At 40.2% G+C, this 19947-nt stretch overlaps 1 protein-coding gene across 3 annotated transcripts in view; it reads left to right on the top strand.

The window, feature by feature from the left end:
* Nucleotides 1-19947, top strand: part of CHD7 (chromodomain helicase DNA binding protein 7) — a 179452-nt gene that overhangs the window by 128728 nt on the left and 30777 nt on the right. For all 3 annotated transcript variants that reach the window (XM_082363034.1, XM_082363033.1, XM_082363032.1), the window contains exons 8-15: nt 2402-2516; nt 5776-5859; nt 7302-7439; nt 7522-7643; nt 7992-8235; nt 9425-9601; nt 13738-13881; nt 15089-15344. In XM_082363034.1, the coding sequence (XP_082219160.1) occupies nt 2402-2516; nt 5776-5859; nt 7302-7439; nt 7522-7643; nt 7992-8235; nt 9425-9601; nt 13738-13881; nt 15089-15344 (1280 nt within the window). The remainder of the gene's footprint in view (nt 1-2401; nt 2517-5775; nt 5860-7301; nt 7440-7521; nt 7644-7991; nt 8236-9424; nt 9602-13737; nt 13882-15088; nt 15345-19947) is intronic.

Below are 19947 nucleotides of genomic sequence, written 5' to 3'. Positions count from 1 at the left end.
TTTTCCAAATATTGTTGTTCCAGCACCATTATTAAAAAGCACATCTTTGCCCCGGTGATTTGAGATGCAGTCTTTATCATGAACTAAAGATACATATTTATTGTATCCATATCTGTTCTTTATTCTAATCCTTTGCTCTATCTCTTCACGAGTCAGTAGCACACTATTTTACTTATAGAGGATTTATAGTGTATTTTAATATCTGATTTATCTAGTTTCTCCTAAGATGTTTCCTCTTTAGTGTTTTCCTAGATGTTTTGCATGTTTATTTTTATATATAAATCTAGCATTCACTTGTCTAACTCCATTAAAATGGTTGTTTATATTTTTATTTACATTGTGTTAAATTACAAATTTATGATTTATGATGTTGAGTCATGCTATCTAAAAACAAGGATGTCTTTCCAGTTGGTTCAACTTGATTTTCGTATCTTTTAGGAGGGTTTTAAATACTTCCTTGTGCAAGTTTCACACACTTCTTATTAAATATATTACCAAGTATTTTATCCTTGTTGATACTGTAAAAGAGGTTTTCCCTAATGCTGTTTCCTCTAACTGGCTATTATTTGTGTGAATGGAGACATTTGACTTCTGTCTGTTAATTTTATATCCTGCTGCATAACGGAATTATTTTATTTTATTATTTGAATTAGTTTCCTAATTGATTCTCTAGGGTTTTCCAGTTATGCAGTCATGGCATCTGCAAATAAAGATAGTTTTACTTCTTATTTTCCAATTATCACTCCTCTTGTTGTTTTCTCTCATGTAACAGCATTGGCTAATGCCTGGAATATGATATTGAATAGCAGTGGAGATATGGGCACCCTTGCCTTGTTTCTGATCCTAGAGCAAAAGCCTGTGGTTCTTCTCCATTTAGTTAAAGCAGAGTCACTGCCTGAAAGTTTCAGCCCAGTTTACAAGAGGGAGAGCAGGGCTGGACCCAGCTGCTCAAGTGCCTGTATCTCCCTTGTGGTCACCCTGGCAGTGCTTTATGGCATGTTCACCTCAGCCAAGGCAAGGGTGCTGACTGCACACATACCTTTTTCTGTCCAATAATTCGGAGACTGGACTAGGTGATTTTTATAATATTTGGTTTCGGTTGTAGCAGTATTGCAAATTATTTATTGAAAATTTGGAAATTACAAGTTGAAAGTAGAAAATAGAATACTTGCAATCTTACCACCCAGAATGATCATTACTAACATTTTGATGCATTTTCATCTAGTCTGTTTTCTCTCTCTCTCTCCCTCTGTGCGCAGGGTTTCTATCAATTCACATCTGTACAAGGCATCTGTATTTAACGTCCTTATCTCCCTTGGTCAATTGTAGAAGGACTAAATCAATCCTACCTATGAAAATGCATATTAGACGTTACATAAATACAAATGATGTGCTATTTAATGTCAGAAGCCTTTTCCATATCATTAATTATTTTTTGAGAGATTTTATAGTGGCTGCATAATTTCTAAGAGTAGTGGTACCTTGATTGTGAAAGCACCTCATTTCTTTTTAATATCATGGCCAGAAATATAAACAAGAGACAGTCGAGGCCATGGAGGTGGGTGGGGGGTGGCAGAGAGAGGATGGTAGTACAGAAGAATATTGAAATACCAAACGGAAGAATGTCAGAGGTACCATAAAACAGTGACTGTATACCAGTGAGTCTTGGGGATGGACAAGGAAGGGTGGGGAGTATTCAAGTTCAGGTTAGAGAAGACACAGCAAGTGCTCAGCGCAGGCCTGTGGCACGTGTGAACGGGAGGAGACTAAACAGTGCAAGGAGAGGGTAGACAGTAGGGAGTGAAAAATTCACAGGGGACCTCAAGGGGCATCAGTCCTCTCAGAGCTGGGAGACGGGAACTGACCAGGAGCTGGCTGGGGACAAGGGTGTTCCAGAGCTGGTGGTGGCCCTTTGCTGCCCAGCAGTTGTAGAAGGAGGAAGTTAGGTTTACCTTCGCTCTTTTAAATTTGAATTCTTTTACCTTGACAAAAACCTTTTATTTCTCAATTAATGATAAAAGGCTCAAAACGAATTCATAATTAAGGCCACCCTGTAGTGCTAATTGTTTTGTATTGAAGTGTAATCCATTCACTTATGAAAACAGCTTGTTACTAGGTCCTTTTCTTTTCTTTTCTTTTTTTTTTTTTTAATGGGAGGTGGGTAAGAGAACTGCAGGCCCAGGACAGAAGGCAAATTTTAGGCATTATTATTGATTTTCTTTTCTTATTCTCAAACATTAGTAGTTACATTGAACGTGGCTTGGCAACCTCTGTGAGTAATTAAACAGGTTATTATGTTAATTATCTGTTTAGTTGATTTTGGGGGGAATGATGATGAACATGTATAATAAAAGATTAATTATTTTCTACCTGTTTCAAGTATATTATTTTGTTCTTTTAGCTCTTATCTTCATTGTCAATGGGCATCTGTAGAAGATCTGGAAAAAGATAAGAGAATTCAGCAAAAGATTAAACGATTTAAGGCAAAGCAGGGCCAGAACAAATTCCTTTCAGAGGTATGGAAAACCTGGTTAATTTTCTAAAGCATTTACATTTTTAAAATGTTCTGAATTTTGAATTTTAGGTCAGTATATTATTAAGAAAAACTAGTTTGCCTCATTTGGTGCTGTTACTTGCATATTGGTAACTGGTTATTGCTAAAATAATTTGTAAACAGGAAATTTCTCATTCTTCCTGTTGCTTAGTTCTAGAAGATACTGGTCCTTATGATATTATGTGGAAATATGATGGTATGATTAAATCTTGTAATGAAAATACAGTTAGTAGACAGTGAAAAAAATAAGTAGGCAAAAGTCCTATTAAGATTTTAGCAGGGTAAAAACGCTACAGTGAGTATTAAGTATAAGATATAGGATATAAAAGTTTCTTTCTGTTGGGGGAGGTGTGTGACAAATTTCTTCTGTTCAAGTCAGTGCCTAATTACAGAGAGTTTTCACTGAACTCCTTTTCACAGATTACGTACTATGGTACAGGAGTTGGTATAATATTCTAATACCTTTGCCTGCCCCCCCTTTATCCTAGGTTATCAATTATGATGAGAAGGTACCCATACCTAGGGCAGGGAAGAAGTCCTGCATATTTTAAGAAGTGCCAGGTTCCCCTCCAGTGTAGTCAGTTACATTGACAAAATGCTCTCACGGAATGCTTCTTGGGGTCCCTGGGCTTGTGATCACCAATTTGCTTTCACTTACAGCCTCAAGCAGATAAAAGAGAAACCTTCACATTGAAAGACTAAATTGGCTGACTTATTAGTTTTCCTCTCCATAAGGGAGTTAACAGAATGCAAACTGTAAAGAAGTGTGCAATTTGATGGAAAATAATACCTGCTTCACGACCAACTTCACACACACCGACCCCTTGTTCGACCCCTTCACACACATCCCCTTGAGATGGGGGAACGGGGGACAGAAGAAAGTTCTGTACTTTTATGTCATAGAGTCAATCCTTATACTCTCAGGTGACAAGTCTGGGTTCTCCTGGAATCTGATTTCCACGCCCCGAAAGGCATATTGTAAAATCTGCACTGGATGGGAGAGCAGGTGGAGGGGGTTCCACTAGACAGATGTGTCCGTGTCACCGAGCACCGGCCTCCTTGCCTGCAGTGGTCAGCGCCAAGGGGTGGAGGTGCTTGGATGGAACTCACTCCTCATGTCCTGGGGAATATGTAGGTGATTCTTTCTTTGAAAGGACAGGTTCTGAGAAAATACTAGGAAGTTCTGTTTTTCATGCCCCTTAATGAAACTGGAGTTAAATGTTTGTGATATTGGGTAAGTTGAAATCCTCAGCTTCCTCCTAGGAAGAGACACTGTACGTTCTGCTGATGTTTCTGTGCATCTGTATCAGGAAAAGGAAAGAGTACAGTGGTTACCCCCACCCTGGTCCTTCAGTCATGGCTCTGCTCATTAAATTTATCTGTGCTTCTTAGAGTCAGATGCACTTCAGGGACGTGGGCCCGGCCCGAGGTGTGTAGTCTACCTTTATGAGTCTATCTCTGGGAATCACCTGTACCAAGGCTGAAATACATTATCTTGCTGGTAACTTGGCAGCTAGAGATCTCAAGTTTTGTCCTGAATGGAAGTAGCATAAACTTGAGTCTGAAAAGGTGATCTGAAGGTTAACAGAGGAGGATACCAATTCTCTTCCCCTCTTTCTTTCTTATATACACACACGCACCCACACACACCCCCCACCCCCGCTCACCACACACACTGTTTGTCATGTCCCATAGATGGTCCTGGCTTCAGGTACCCCATGGTCTGCTGCTTTGGGATTTTTAGTTATGACCACTTTTGCATTCTCTGTTTCACCTTAGGCTTCCTTTTAAGTCACTGCAACTAAAATCTCTACTCAAAAAGATGATCAAAACTGGAAATTACGTCACACGCGTGGTGGCATAGATTACTCGCTTGAAGGATGAAGGTGTTTAGGAGTAAAGTTAAGGATTTTATTTCAGTAATGAAAGATTCTGTTTAAGAACAAGTTGTCTTAGAGCTTTTATCAGAAGAGCCTAGTTTATGGAAAGTTTTACTGTTTATGCTTTATATGAATAATACATAGATATTGTGTACCTAAGTCTAGAAGCTTTGACAAAGCCAATGCATTTAATATATTAACATTTTAAATTAACGGAACATTTCAAAGGTTTTTTTTTGCCTTAGTCATGAACTCTGTGTAAAGCCTGAGGCAGTTGAAACACACTCTGGTATTTCTGGCTTTTGTTTTATAATTCACAGTTCAAAGCATCCAGACTGGGTGCTATAAGTGGGCCCAGGGGCCCAGGGAATGTTTGTTATCCTCAAGCCGACTGTGAACAAACGGCCCTTCAACCTGCAACTCAGGGGACACAAACAGTATCTAAGTGGCTTGTAATACGTCTTTGCAAAGCATTTGAATGAAGTTATATTACTGATAAATGAATCTCTAGAAACACATAATAATGTGTCTTTTCTTTTCTAACTTGTCTGACTCTGACTTCTTTAAAGTATGGCTTAGTCTGTAACTTCCTTTTGAGCCGCATTCTATTCTTTTACATGAGATAACTTTGCAGGCATGCAGCATTGCTTTAGTTTTGTAAAGATGGTTAATCTATTGGCTAAAGAACCCAATTTTTTAAGCCTCATTTCTTTATCCTTAAGAGTTTTAGCCAAATGCTCTATGTTCAGTACAAATAAATCATTAGAACACTTAGATGAACGCCAAGACTGTGTTCAAATGAGGTACTAATACTGATTGGCAAAGACAACCAAACATCATAAGCTCTGTTCACACTAAAATATGGAATTCACTGGTCTCAGCGTTTTTAGCTTTTGAATAACATTCTGCAAATGATGCTATAAGGCATCAGACAGCTCCAATAGTTACGAGACTCCAACAGCACTTACTGTGCATGGCTCTGAGTCTTCATTGCAAGCTGTGGTTTCAAGAATGTTAAATGCATTGCGTGCCATAAGCCTTTTGGATTGCTCATTAGTGAATTATAATTTCACACTTCATTTAAAATATTCTTAAACATTTTCTCACAGTAAAAAGGTTTCACACAGTAATTAAAAGACCCAGTTAACAAAGTCTGAGAAGTCTGATTTCCTCATGGGGAGTGATTTTGCTAAATTGTAGCATTTCAATTAATATAATAGAACTTGCCAAATATAAATTTTGTATTGCTGTGACCCAAGATATTATTGCCTGATGAAAAGTGAAATAGTGTCTACTCTCAGGAGTTACATAAACATTTTAACTTTTTTTCCTTTGGTGTAGATTGAAGATGAGCTTTTTAATCCAGATTACGTGGAGGTTGACCGGATCATGGACTTTGCACGTAGCACAGATGACCGGGGAGAGGTAACAGAAGATCATTTGTATTAGGAGCCAGTGACTCAGAGAGCTCATGTGTGTTTATGGAGAATGATTGTGGACTCCTAGATCTGGTTCTGGTCAGGGCCTTGGGTTATGACACACTTGCTCTAAACTTAACTGAAATTTATTGACTTACTACTAGTTTTAGGACTTAATAATCACTGTAAATGTGTTTTTTATTTAGTCTGAGAGCTTTTTAAAAGAAATCAGTTTTCAGTGTGAAGCAAATAGATTTTTTGCACAGTTCCAGATATGATCAATAAAGGATTCAATATATTTTGGTACAAATCTATTACGTAGCATGAATTTCCCTTATAAATTAAGAGTGCTCTTATAGCAGAATGCAGTTCAAAGATAATTAACATTGGACGTCCTTAGTGAAGCTGATGGACCTCATTTAATGTGGTGCACAGAAGATACTATAAAATCTTTCTCTTTATGAGATCCCAGTCTAGGCATGCCCAGGTTGCTTTGCAGAACCCCTACGAGGTTGTTAAGGACAGTCGGTAGGGCATAAGCGTAAAGACAAGTCTAGTGACTTCTGAGCATTGTGTCTTAGTAAGTATATGCCCACCCACCATGAGGTATGTCATTCTTAGCTTCTTCTTGTAAACTAAACTTTATAAAGTGTTTGGATCTTGCTTGTCTAGTGAGTCTGCAGTGAACTCCCGTTTTACTCCAAACTCTGTATCATGAGGTCCATGATGTTTCAAAGATCGTGTCTGTAACATGATGTTTACCTTTCTAGTTTTGCTAAGTTGTACTTTAAAAAAAAATTTTTTTTCCCATCATATATTTACCTAGTACAGCAAATGTTTGTAACATCACAACCAGGTCAGTGTACCTTGGTCCTGAGATGAAGATCAACAAACCAAAATATTTTCAGGAAGAAAGACAAAGGAAGTCCTATTGATCTGCGTTATCCAAAATATTTTGCTCTGCAGTCTTTCTAGAGCTCAAACACATTATTTTAAAGTGATAGCATGCAAATAGTATCTCTTTAAGAAGAAGGCAGAAATCCTAATAAATTGAAGTCTGTTTCTCATTCTTTAAGAAAGTAGCCAGTTAGGCAAATATGTAAACACACCAAGATGGGTTACCGTATAAGTCTGAATCAGACGCCCGATGATTTGCACAGATAAGAATAAGGCTCAAATTCAGCTTTGTTATTTGCTAGCTATGTCTGTATACTTTTTTGGCTTTTGAACATGACTTACCAGTGGCTTAGATAAAAATCAGTTTGTTCTGATAATATTCAATAATGTTATTTCCAGTTTAGACTTGAGACTCTGTAACTAAGGACTCCTCGTTCAGTGGTCATAGTTCTAAAACTTCTCCCAGCTCCGTCTCACTGTGTCTGGGGTAGTGTCTGTCGGTAAGTGCGGTAGAGCATGAACCCAACTCTGCTGTGTTTAAACCCGGCCCAGCCTGTGACTCACTACCTGGTGAAGTGGTGCTCACTGCCTTATGAAGACAGCACGTGGGAGCTGAGGCAGGACATAGACCAAGCCAAGATCGAAGAGTTTGAGAAGCTGCTGTCCCGGGAGCCGGAAACAGAGCGCGTGGTAAGGAGGGAGAGTGGCGGTGGCTTTAACGTATGCGGTCTCTGAGAAACCACTAATGGGACTTTTACTATATTTGAAACAGGAGCGACCTCCTGCTGATGACTGGAAGAAATCGGAGAGTTCCAGGGAGTATAAAAACAATAACAAACTCAGGGAATACCAGTTGGAGGGAGTAAACTGGCTACTTTTCAATTGGTACAACATGTACGTAAAACGTGGTTTATTTTCACTTTAAAAAAAAAGCCTATAGTAGCTCCTTTGTCGTTATGTAAAGTATTGATCAAATATAGCTTAACATTTTAACTCGCTAATAGAAATTATTAAAAAAAAAAGCAAACACTGGAAGTATGCTTAATATTTGTTTACTTAACACATATTAATATAGAGATTGCTAGAAGTGTGTAGAAATAATTTTTATGTCTTAGAGCATTTTGTTTGAAACTATATTTTATTGTATCTAAAGGAACATCTAAGGCATGCATTTATGTGTATGAAAGCACTGTCTTGTATGTATACTTACTAAAGTTTCCTTGTTTTATTTCCCTCCCAAAGGCGAAACTGCATTTTAGCAGATGAAATGGGTTTGGGAAAAACTATCCAGTCCATTACATTTCTCTATGAGATATATTTGAAAGGAATCCATGGCCCTTTTTTAGTAATTGCCCCATTGTCCACAATCCCCAACTGGGAAAGGGAATTCCGGACCTGGACAGAGTTGAACGTGGTTGTGTATCATGGGAGTCAAGCTAGTCGTCGGACCATTCAGTTGTATGAAATGTACTTCAAAGATCCCCAGGTAAAGCATCACAGGCGGGCGGTCCTTATGCTTATAGACATTTTAAGGCGTCGGATGTTAAAATGGTCTCAGACCTTTGGCAGGGGAGGTCTAGACTTTGCAGATAGAGAAATTTGCTTTAGATTTCTTACCCAATTTGTGTTTGTATTATTCCACATCTTTTGTTTGCAGCTCTTTATTTTTATAGCCTTGGTCATTCTAATTATTAGAATGAATGAAATTTTGTTTTACCTTGGATGACTGCTAAAAATCATTTAATGTGTTGATATGCTAATTAGGTTTATTTTGCAAGCCCTAGAAGAAAGCGAAACAAAAAATGGAGTTTTTAAATGTGAATGGAAAGAATATTGTGTTATTTATTGTTACTAGAAGTGAAAAACATTAGGTATGTAGTATTAACTGGTACATTGAATGAAATATACCCAAAGGGGAGAATTTATACTTTGGCTCTTAGTAGCAACTGCTGTGATTTTTAACTCATTTTAGTTACCTGTCTGCAATTATCCTATGATATTGACAGTGAAGCATTATAAATGACAAAGAAAAAAGAATAAATAGTATATGCTAAAATAGTTTTAAGCAGTAGGTGGTAAATGGAAGTCCTATAGCTGGGAATAGGACAGAGTTTTGTTTTCTATGTTTGTTTACCTTGAGTGTAAAATCTGACCTACAATTAAATACTTAAAGGAGAAAAAACCTAAAATCTATTTTGGTGTTGATCTTTAGACTTGGGAAATTGTTATAAGTTCTGACCTGAGTTGAATGTTCTTTTCGTGTTAGCACGTTAAAAGTAAAAAGCAAGTTACAAAAGTTTAGATAAATAAATAAAAAGTTTTAAAAAGTTGTCTTAGTACATAATCTCTTTGGCCTTTCACATTTTGGAGTCTGTAGGATGTAACTAGAATGGGCACACTTAGTGACTCTTTACTGCATGTGATCTGTAAGGAAATTGGGTTGGAAATTTTACTAACAATTTTCAGACTTCCTTGAAAAAGGTAAGGTTTTAAAACTCTTGTTGTACCATAAGAGCTTAAAACCTCCAAAACACCTTGAAAACAAAGTATAAGTGTTACCTAGAAAAAAGATGTCCCCAAGGGGATCAGTACATATATTTTATGCTATTTATTCATCCTTAAAGTTATTAATGTAATCTTTAATGCTAAGTAATAAACCAGAGTTGTTCTTGTAGGGTCGAGTGATAAAGGGGTCCTATAAGTTTCATGCCATCATCACTACGTTTGAGATGATTCTGACCGATTGTCCTGAGCTGCGGAATATTCCCTGGCGCTGCGTGGTCATTGATGAAGCCCACAGGCTGAAGAATCGGAACTGCAAGCTGTTGGAGGGACTCAAGCTGATGGACTTGGTCAGTGGTCATGTTGGCGCTTCCCTTGACCCCGAGTAGAATTGTCACTGACTCGGTACTCCTGCTGCTCTGAATCTGACTGATACCTTTGAAGGGTGTTTGCAAAGCCTGTCAAATACTGTGATGTATGCTCCTGCGCTTTCAGTGACTTAGAAGTTGCTGCTGTCTTCCTGATTCTCACGCTGTTGGCTGGTGTCTTTGCACAGTTGTATCACAGCAGAGGATAGTCATGGTATTTTCACTGAAATGAGTTTCCAGTATTTGCTTTTCCCTTTTGTTGGTAAATACTGCCGTTTCATAAGCTGTTGGGCCAAATGTTAGCTCCGTGATGATAATCCAGTTATATTCCAGGGCTCGTAGGTTTTGGCGTCCAGGGGCCAGGAGGACTTGTAGGTGCAAGTTCTCAGTAAGTTGAACGGATATCTGGAATTGGTTCAGTTCATGCAATCACTTAGAAGTTTGGGGCATTGCAAGACCTTGAGTTTGATCTGGAATTTTAGACATGTCTATCCCATACTCTTCCTGCTTCCTAAGGGATAGTCAGGGCTTCCTGATTAGATTTTTCTAGATTTTTTTTCAGTAGGAGTATCATAGGAAAACATATTGTAGAAGTGGTAGAATTTGATTGATTTTCCTTTCCACACTGCTGTATGATTTTCTAGCAGAAATTACTACATGACTCAGTCATCCTCAGGTTTCTTTTCACTCTGTAGTTTACAAGGTGGGTTTTGATCACTTGTTTTTATTTTTAATGTACATTTAAGAAGCGAAGATATTGTTATTTAGCATGTCTTGGATGTTTTGCTGAGCTTTTTAAAAATACAAAAAGATTTAAAGTATCCCTTTAATGTTGACTTCTATAGATTAATTTGATCTCTTGTTAATCGAGAGTTTGAGATGGGAAGGAATATGCTATATGTTCACGGCTGTAAATTTCTTACTGAAGACTGGTACCACCGAAAAGAACAGTTAAAAGCTTTTCTGTTGCAGCTGGTTCTTTGAAGCAGCTTCTTTTATTCCTAAATTAAGGGGATTGGATCAGCCAGCTATTCTTTTAATTAAAAACAAACAAAAATCTAGTTTTGTTTAAAGGAAAAAGTCTGACTGAATTATCCTATTTAGGATGGGATTCCCCATCCTTAAGACCTTTCTCAGAGCAGTTTTGTATTATTTGGTGTTCAGTCCACAAAACAAATTAGAACACTTGTAAATGGTGAACAGTCTTGAAGACATGAATAAGCATATGGAAAAGAGAAACTCTGTGGCTGTATTTGGTCTCTCTAGGTGATATTTTAGTCTTACATTGAAGTAAACCTATTAATGTTTAGGTGAACATTAATTCTCATGAAATATCTAACGACGTCTTCTGAGTAGGGACCCACCTTCACAGTGGTCCATATAAGACACAGTTATGGCACCATTTCCTGAAGGCTTAGATTGTCATCTGAGTTTATTTCAGTTGTTTTCTCTTATTAGTGTCTGTGCTCCCAGGTAGTGGATTCTTACGGCAAAACAGCCCTTCATTGGTGAGCACAGTTCGTTTAACTGTCAACATCAAACAACCTAATTGTCGCTGGGAGATTTCAAAGGATTTTCTGTTGTTTATAGTAACACTTCAGTGATGGATTAGAATTTGCTACCCAGATAACTTTTCTGTTACATATTGCAGTGTTCCCTAACCATTTTCACATAATGGCACATATAGGAAATGATATTTGTATATCATACTGGGGTAAGCTGAGAAGGCTGGCCACTACTGCAGGTGACCGGCCCTGGGATCCTGACTGTCACAGCCATGCCGGCTGCCCCAAGGACTTGGCATACCTGTAACTCATTCATGTCTCACCATGGGAAGCTCTGATTAACAAATGAACAAAATAATTCTTTTTCTGATGATCAAGAATCTTTACTTTCACAAGAGTTGTTTTCTAGATGGAACACATTACTGTTGTTCAGAGTTAGAATATAATTATATTTGTCCAGTTCTGAGCAGCTCATTGCCTGGTCTTTAAGTCCTTACTTAAAATATCCATCATGAGAACTTATACACTGGCCACTTTTTGTTCATCTTTTCTAGAGTAAGTCACGGTGAAAATAGCAAATAATAACTATATCCAGCTATGGAGCAGGTCACAGGGAACTAGACGCAGTTACGATGGAAGTGATTCGCATTATCTTTAAGTGCGTTCTGAGAAAGGGAGGACCAGTGAATGTCTTCAACTCTCCCATCACAAAGGAAATTCTTGTGAAGATGCTGGGATGAGGGACATTTACGGTCCCCACTGTCCTCCACGGGAGCCCTGGAAGCAGGGCCATCTCCTTGTCCCTTCTTGACAAGGAGGGGACTCTCTGGAGGTGGCAGTAGTTCTTCATGGATGCTGTTATCTCATCTTTCATTGTCAGGAGGCCTCACACAAATTAAAGACTCTGCTGAAATGAAATTAAATGGACGCCACTCCATCAGAGCTAAAAAGAATGGTAACATTTTCAAGCCGAAAGCCTAGCTGCTGACATAGTTGAGCTTGGAGGTGATAAGCTTGATAGCCCGTCTCTTACCTGACGTTTTGTGACACCTGTATATTAATTGTATGTTACATAATAGTTACTTTCAAAGGGAAACCTGGTTTTGTTTTGCTACCCATGCAAGCTTACCAAAGGGTCATATATGTAATCATTTAGTGTAACTGGTTTTAAACAGACCTTGAGGGGAAGCAGCATAAAAAAGAAGTTCTTTTTTTTTTCCTCCAAATAAGTTAATTTTGAAATTAATAACTTAAAAGGCTTTTTCTGAAGTACTGATATTTGGTTAGCGGCTCAGCATTTCACTTGGTCACAAAGGATATAAAAAAACTAGGAGACAATCTTTAGTACCAACACAACTCTCCCACAGCAGTAACTCTTTTCCTGAATCTATGGCAATATTTTAAACAATTCTTGGATAAAGTAATTTTGGACTTGAATATGTCAGGGACCGTGGCCCAGGTTACTCACCAGTATGGTTATACGTTAGAAAATCCTGAATTGATTTGCAAGCTTCTTACTCTTTATGAATTTAATGAGTTGGAAGATGATGATGGTCTGTGTATCTTCCTGAATCAGAGACCTCTTATTCAAAAGGGAGCAAAGGAAGAATAAAAGCAAATTGAACTGCTTCACCTCGCTTTCAAAGTACTCCATTGACAGATAAGACACGGTAGGTACTGAGAAAAAGAGCATGCCCTTAGGTGTATCGCCATACAGTGTTTACTGAGCACATATTCTCCGCTCAGCAGCCAAGCCTTATCGGACTTCCAATTGAGTCAGAATATTGCTTTTGAACCTCCTAGAAGGTGTAGCCACTTTTTGAAACAGCTTTAGTAACTGGACTGTGTACCAGATGGCCAAAGTAGAAAATAATAAGGCCCTTCAGATTAATAAATCCACCGTCGTTAAGACTGGTCACCATGTCGGATACGTGGAAGTATGAGGACAAGGGTACAAACGCATAAGGAAAGCTGGAGAAAGAGCTCGTAAACAGGAAGAATTGCTTTAAAGAAATACGTGCCTTGGTTCAAGGAGACAAAGTTAGAAATAGCATCTATTTAAAAAAAAAAAAAGTGATTGTGGTATTCAAAACCAAGCTGACCTCTTTGCTAGTTTGAAATGTTTGTAGAAGAAAATAGTTTTTCATGTGCTGTTGCCTGTGGAAGACCTTCTTTTGTCTCTGAAGTGAGTCATGCAGGAAGTAGATGGGGAGGGAGGGAGCCCTGTTGGTGTGGAAAGCAGAAAGAAGCACGCGAGCTTTGTCTGAGCCTAGGGATTTGAGGAAAAACCTTAAACTTTGGTGGGGAAAGAAGCCTCAAGATGTAGGGGACCTGCGAAGCCACGGCACCGAAATGTTTCCTGGGACCTAAAAAATCCCAGGAAAAAACAAAACGGCAAGACACGTTTACGGGGTCCGGGAGTCTATCTGAAGCAGAGACCACATCTCTCGCATCTCCGCCTTCGGATCTAATTCCTGTATTTTATGCAGGGTGGGTGCTGAATTTCAGCGTTCGTGAGTGGAAGTCGGAAAATGCCTGTATCGAGAGAGGCTTTGGTGTTAAGAGATGCGCTTTGTTATGATTTGCTCAGTCGCTCTCCTCGCACCCCTGTAGGAACACAAAGTGCTGCTGACGGGGACCCCGCTCCAGAACACCGTGGAAGAGCTCTTCAGCTTGCTTCACTTCTTGGAACCAGGTCGATTCCCTTCGGAAACCACCTTTATGCAAGAATTTGGTGATCTGAAAACCGAAGAACAGGTACTTACCAAGCCTCCTTTGTATTTCAGTCACGTAATTGAAGATTAACCCCCGAAAGGGCAGAGCGTTAAGATTTAACCATTTAAAAATGTAAATTATATCCATTCCCCCCTGCCCCCAACCTCAGTAGACAGGTGAGCTTTACACCCCCTTTCCTTGGACATTCTGAGTCTTCGTTAAGGTGGTGTTCTGATTGGTTTGTTTGTCCCTTTGCCCTCCGGAAGGGCTGTCGAGATTCATAGAGAGGTTCCATACCTGTTCATGTACTTTTCAGCCGCTGTGCTATTGAGTTTGGTGGTTTTGCCACGTATGCTTTTGGGTGTCGTGTCAGAAACTGCTGAAATTTGTCGAGCCGTTTCCCTCCTGGAGTTCTGAGGTTCTAGTCTTATTTCTTACTTGGTCACATTGCTTACTTTTCTTGAGTCTACATATTTTCATTTAGAAACATGGGTCCTAACTACCCTGCAGGATTTCTGTGAGAAATAAATATGGTATTGCCTATGAAAAGTGGTCGGTTATTTCATGCATCGTAAGAGTTATGTTGGTGTAGGTTATCAGGCTGTATTTGAGATAAACACGGAGATACGCTTGAAATCTTGGTCTCCATATGCCCCCTCCCCTGACTTACTGTCTGAAACCTCTTAGCTTAGTTCAAAGTGGAGTCTGTTTTGTCTTGTTTTGCTTTTCTTAAAATAAGAGCTGTCAGGTGTGCGGTACCCTATTGCCGGTCAACAGAAGAGAGAACAGAGAGGGACGTCCCAGCACGCTCACTGGTGCAGCGACCGGATAGCTCCTTGGCCTCCTCACACTTTCTATCAGCTCTTTCTAGAAAGGAAGAGAATTGAAGTGTGGCACTCCCATGACATTGTCTCTTCCTTCCTCATCATCGCAAAGGCTTAAGACAGACAGAAGGGAAAACTAACAGAATAAGCGGGGTTCTTTTCTGCTGTGTTGTACCGTTCAAGCCTCCTGGCTGTTCAGGACTCCTGGGCAAGCGAAGTAGCCCATCGGAAATTGGCCACACAACCTTCATGCACTTCTGTTATGAGATCTGTAATGTAAGCTCAGTGCCTTCATACCCTTCCTGGGCTTTGACAAATGAAAATGAAGGGTAAATAAATAAGAGAATCGTGGTTTTTCATGTTAGTATATGTTTTACCATGCAAGCAAGTCATGATACCGGTATTTACTTGAGGTCCTTTTTTAGGTGCAAAAACTCCAGGCTATTCTAAAGCCAATGATGTTGAGACGTCTCAAAGAGGACGTGGAAAAGAACTTGGCCCCCAAAGAAGAAACGATCATCGAAGTCGAGCTAACAAACATTCAGAAGAAATATTACCGAGCCATCCTTGAGAAGAATTTTACGTTTCTTTCCAAAGGTGGTGGTCAAGCTAACGTACCCAATCTTTTAAACACTATGATGGAATTACGGAAGTGCTGCAATCATCCCTACCTTATTAACGGTAAGCTGCCCGCCTGGCACCTTGTTTCAGTAATTGTCAAAACCCCAGAAATCCTTTTCTCCCTCCAGACTGATGATTTTATGGTTAATAATCATCCCAGTGTGGGTTTCATCATCTTCCTATTCTTCACAAAGCCTCCTTCTCTGTAGCTGAGGGTGCAGGACTGTTGTCCCCACTGACCCCTGAAGCAGGACCTCCGCTCACCTTTCCTGTGTGTGCATCTCACCCCTTGAAGGGAGGTGTTGGTGCTCGGTGGCTAGAAGTCATCAAACATGGTAACAGTTAAAGAGAAATTAGCCCCTGATTGAGGGTTCCTTGCTCTGTATGTGTGTGTGTTTAGGTCAGAGAAGTTAAAGAGCACCTTTGGGGTGAGAGGCAGCTGTCAGCTATCTCAAGACTTTGATGGGAGAAAAGTTCTTGCAGTCTGGAGGCCTCTAGCATCCATTCTCTAAGAGTTGAGAGGTTATCGAGCGTTGATAATAGTTGGTTCCTGGTGCTGACGGATGCTTCATGGTCTTCTTGTTTTCTTAACTAGATTGATAGTGTTATGAACTGATATGAGTAAAAACCTGTATCATACCCTTCCAAAAATCATTAGAGGAATAAAGCTTTCATGCCTATGTTGTGTAAGATACTCTGGGGAATACAAGAACCTTCAGTTTGTGAGGGATTGAGATTAGGGAAGCTGTTAGAAAGCGATGGCATTGAGACAAGGATTTTGTCAGTCAGGGTTAGAAAAAGAAAGGGCATTTAGACTGATGTAATCACATGAACAAAGGGAAGGAGGCAAGAGAACAAAGGGGGAACCTGCCCAAGGTGTGAAGGACGCGTAAGAAACAGTGGGACAGTGAACCTTAGACACAGTGGGACCTTGTGGGAAGCCCAGGTGCTAGCTCGTGGAGTTTCGGTGAAGCTTGGAAATGATTAGAAATGTGATTCAGGATGATTGATCTGGCAACGTCGTATAAAACAGACGGGAGTAGGGAAAGACATACAAGCGGAAAGCCCCGCTAGGAGGCGACTGCTGTAGTCCAGGCCGGAGTTAATGTGGGTTAAAGAAAAGTGACGGCCAGCTGAATCAGGGTGCTTGTGTGCACTTATAACTGGCCAGCGGTTCAGTTAGGCTCCTTTCCGGGGGGGAAGGAGCAAAGCCAGGTTTGTCATCATCACACTCCGTGAGGTTCAAGTGCAGCTGAATTAAAGAGTTCCTAATCTCTCCCCGTTGCGTAACCACACACCCACCGACCACCTCACCTCCAGAAGGTGCAGTTACTAAACGACAGAGTAGTCCCGACCTGGAACTGTCTCAACACGGCACACGAGGTCGTGGCTGTGGTGTGACATCAGTGGATGTCTTGTTCAGACTTTGCGCTTGTAGCTTGGTCTTTAAAGAGAGTATCATGTGTGATCACTGCCTGTTTAATGCTGCCAGCCTGCTGATCGCCATGTGTTTAAGAGCCTGTGAGGCCACTGCGGTGAGTGTCACCAGCCTGGTCCTGAGCTGGGGAGATGGAGTTGGGGCTGAAGGTGGTTGATGGTATGAGTAAAACTCTGGTGCATGGACACACACACGTGAGAGACACACACACTTTTTCATTTAATGTCTGTAAAAAAAAAAAAAAAAAAAAAGAGGCACGGTAGCTTCCAAGGAGAAAGAAAAGGCACAAACAAAAGCTGAAATGCTGCAGCAGGAAGTGTGGGAAAGAAATGTCTCCGCAGTGGTTGGTAGAAATCCGCCCTAGTCCCATCAGTTTACCTTGTCAGTTTACGTGTTAATCACGTGCCTTGAGCATTGTGAAGGGGGGAGCCCACCCCAAACTACTGCCCGGGGGTCTCCTCCCTGGCTGATGGCTCTCCAGGGTCATCCTGTGTAATTCGCTGTTGGCAGAGGTTCTGAGGACTTCCCAGGTGTGGATCCATGGCCGTTCTGATTGGTCACACCTCGAGGTCAGCTTTTCTGTCCTGACAGCAAGTTACAAGGTGTCTGTTAAGCAGGCATCCTTACATGCCTTCACGTTGGGAAATTATAGTAAAAAAAAAATACACACATGGACGCACTGGGTGTTACAGCTGCCCAGAGGACCTATATAAAGGTTGTATTTCAGAGGTTGCCCCAGGGCCAGGACTGTCTGTTCTCATCCACAACCTGGAGAAGGAAGGACAGAAGTACTGACCCAACGCCAGCTCCACACTCATTTATTGAGCAGTTACAGGAGGCTTTCAGTTTTGAAAATTAAACTGACGTTTGAGTTGGTTGTGACAGAGCAAAGCAGCCCCAGTCAAATGAAAGTTCAGTTCAACAAAGCACAACATTTCTGTGATCGTGGACAAGAGAAGCAGCTATTTGTGTAGGTTGAGAGCGATAACATCAGCAAAGCGGAAGAAAAATTAGAAGTGATTGTAGAACACAAACTGTACATAAATGAGAAATGTTTCTAATATGTACTGAGACTTTTACTTAAGAGCATCGAACAGTGTTAGGCGACCATAAACGCTTGGTAAGTGTTGCTAGTTGTTGTTTTTCTCGCTAAAAGTTGAGCAGGTAAGTGTATGTTACTGTATGTGAGAGTGAAAATGATGTTGAAGACTTGGTAGGGGCCCCGATGGTTCAGGGCGACTTACGCATCCTCTGTTGGTGGTGGGGGGAGGGCGGTGGAGAACCGTGGGCAGAAAGAAGACAAGACTGAGCTCACGTGATGGAATGAATTTCAGAGAGAAAATGGTAATCTGCAAAAGAAAATAATTTCTTGGGCTTCCCTGGTGGCGCAGTGGTTAAGAATCCGTCTGCCAATGCAGGGGACACGGGTTCAAGCCCTGGTCCGGGAAGATCCCACATGCCGCGGAGCAGCTAAGCCTGTGCGCCACAACTACTGAGCCTGCGCTCTAGAGCCCGTGGGCCACAGCTACTGAGCCCATGTGCCACAACTACTGAAGCCCGTGAGCCTAGAGCCCGTGTTCCGCAACAAGAGAAGCCACTGCAATGAGAAGCCTGTGCACCGCAACGGGAGTGTAGCCCCTGCTCGCCACAACTAGAGAAAGCCAGCACACAGCAATGAAGACCCATAAATAAATAAATTAAATAAATAAATAAGTAAAATTAAAAAAGAAAATAATTTCTTGTTTGTTTGCTGCTAATATAGCTAGATAACATTGCAGCTCCTGCCCTCACAGTGACCATCTGTTTAAGGGAACAGACTTCCACACTTCTTCAAGTTGTCTCTGACACACACACACACACACACACACACACACACACACACACACACACACACTTTTAAATGTAAACTCAGGGCTTTAGGGCAGTGCCAACGGTGTATTTGGGCTTACCATATTTCCAACCTATTTCCAGTTAATTTTCTGATTGATATTTACAAATCTAGCATCAAGGTAAATCTTTAACTGGTAAACTTGAAAATTCGGCCTTGTAATGACTTAGAAGGTAGGTGTTGCTTTCCTCCCCAACTCCTTCCCTGCCCTCTTGTCTTCAGCTCTTCTGGGCATAATATAGTGCTAAAGGAACCATATAGGAAATATGTTTGCTGATATTTTTAAATGAAGTGTTACTAGTGTCAACTGGCTGCCACTTTAAGAACCTAAATTCACAGCAAAGAGCTGAACTGATTAATTCAGCAGGAACTTTTGTCAGATAAGAAAAAATGTATTTTAAGGCTGGCTATTTTTGATGACATGAGAAATCATTGGTAGTATTGAAAAAGCAGGAAAGTTATTTTTGTCATATAGATAAATTTAAAATGAAAAAATTAAATTTCTCTAATTAGACTGAACTTATATTTTCAAATTTTTTACTAAAATAACTCAAACATGTTTATTTTGTCAAAATGATTATTTCATTTTTTTAAAAAAATAAATTTATTTATTTATTTATTTATTTTTGGCTGTGTTGGGTCTTCGTTTCTGTGCGAGGGCTTTCTCTAGTTGCGGCGAGCGGGGGCCACTCTTCATCGCAGTGTGCGGGCCCCTCGCTATTGCGGCCTCTCTTGTTGTGGAGCACAGGCTCCAGACGCGCAGGCTCAATAGTTTTGGCTCACGGGCCCAGTTGCTCCGCGGCATGTGGGATCTTCCCAGACCAGGGCTCGAACCCGTGTCCCCTGCACTGGCAGGCACATTCTCAACCACTGCGCCACCAGGGAAGCCTGATTATTTCATTTTTAAAAGCTATTCACTGACCATTAACTTAAGCTAAAATGCTATGTTTTATTTTGATTATGGATTGTAATCCTAATATGAACAAAAAATAACTACCCAGATATTATGAATAAAATCTATTTCTGACTTGCAAAGAGCTTGTAGTATATTATCCAACAAGAACAAACTTTTTGAGAAGACCTAATGTAACATATAGATGTAAATCTGTTTTTCCTGTCTCCTGAGGGCCTTCTTGTCATGAATCCAGAACCTAGATTTCTAAATTTCTTGTCTTGAAAAACATTATTCAACTTTATGCAAGAGTATTTATTCAAGAATATTCTTTATTCAAGAATATTCCTGCCAATTCTCTTAAACAGCATTTTGGTTTTTACCTTTTCCTAGTAAAACCTTTGCCATTTGTTTCACTTAGATTAACATCCTGAACATTAGCGTT

The sequence above is a fragment of the Balaenoptera borealis genome (genome assembly GCF_965194805.1).
Source record: "Balaenoptera borealis genome assembly, chromosome: 17".
Classification (NCBI taxonomy): Eukaryota; Metazoa; Chordata; class Mammalia; order Artiodactyla; family Balaenopteridae; genus Balaenoptera; species Balaenoptera borealis.
The sequence above is the reverse complement of the archived record's forward strand: the minus strand, read 5'-3'. Positions and strand labels throughout refer to the sequence as shown.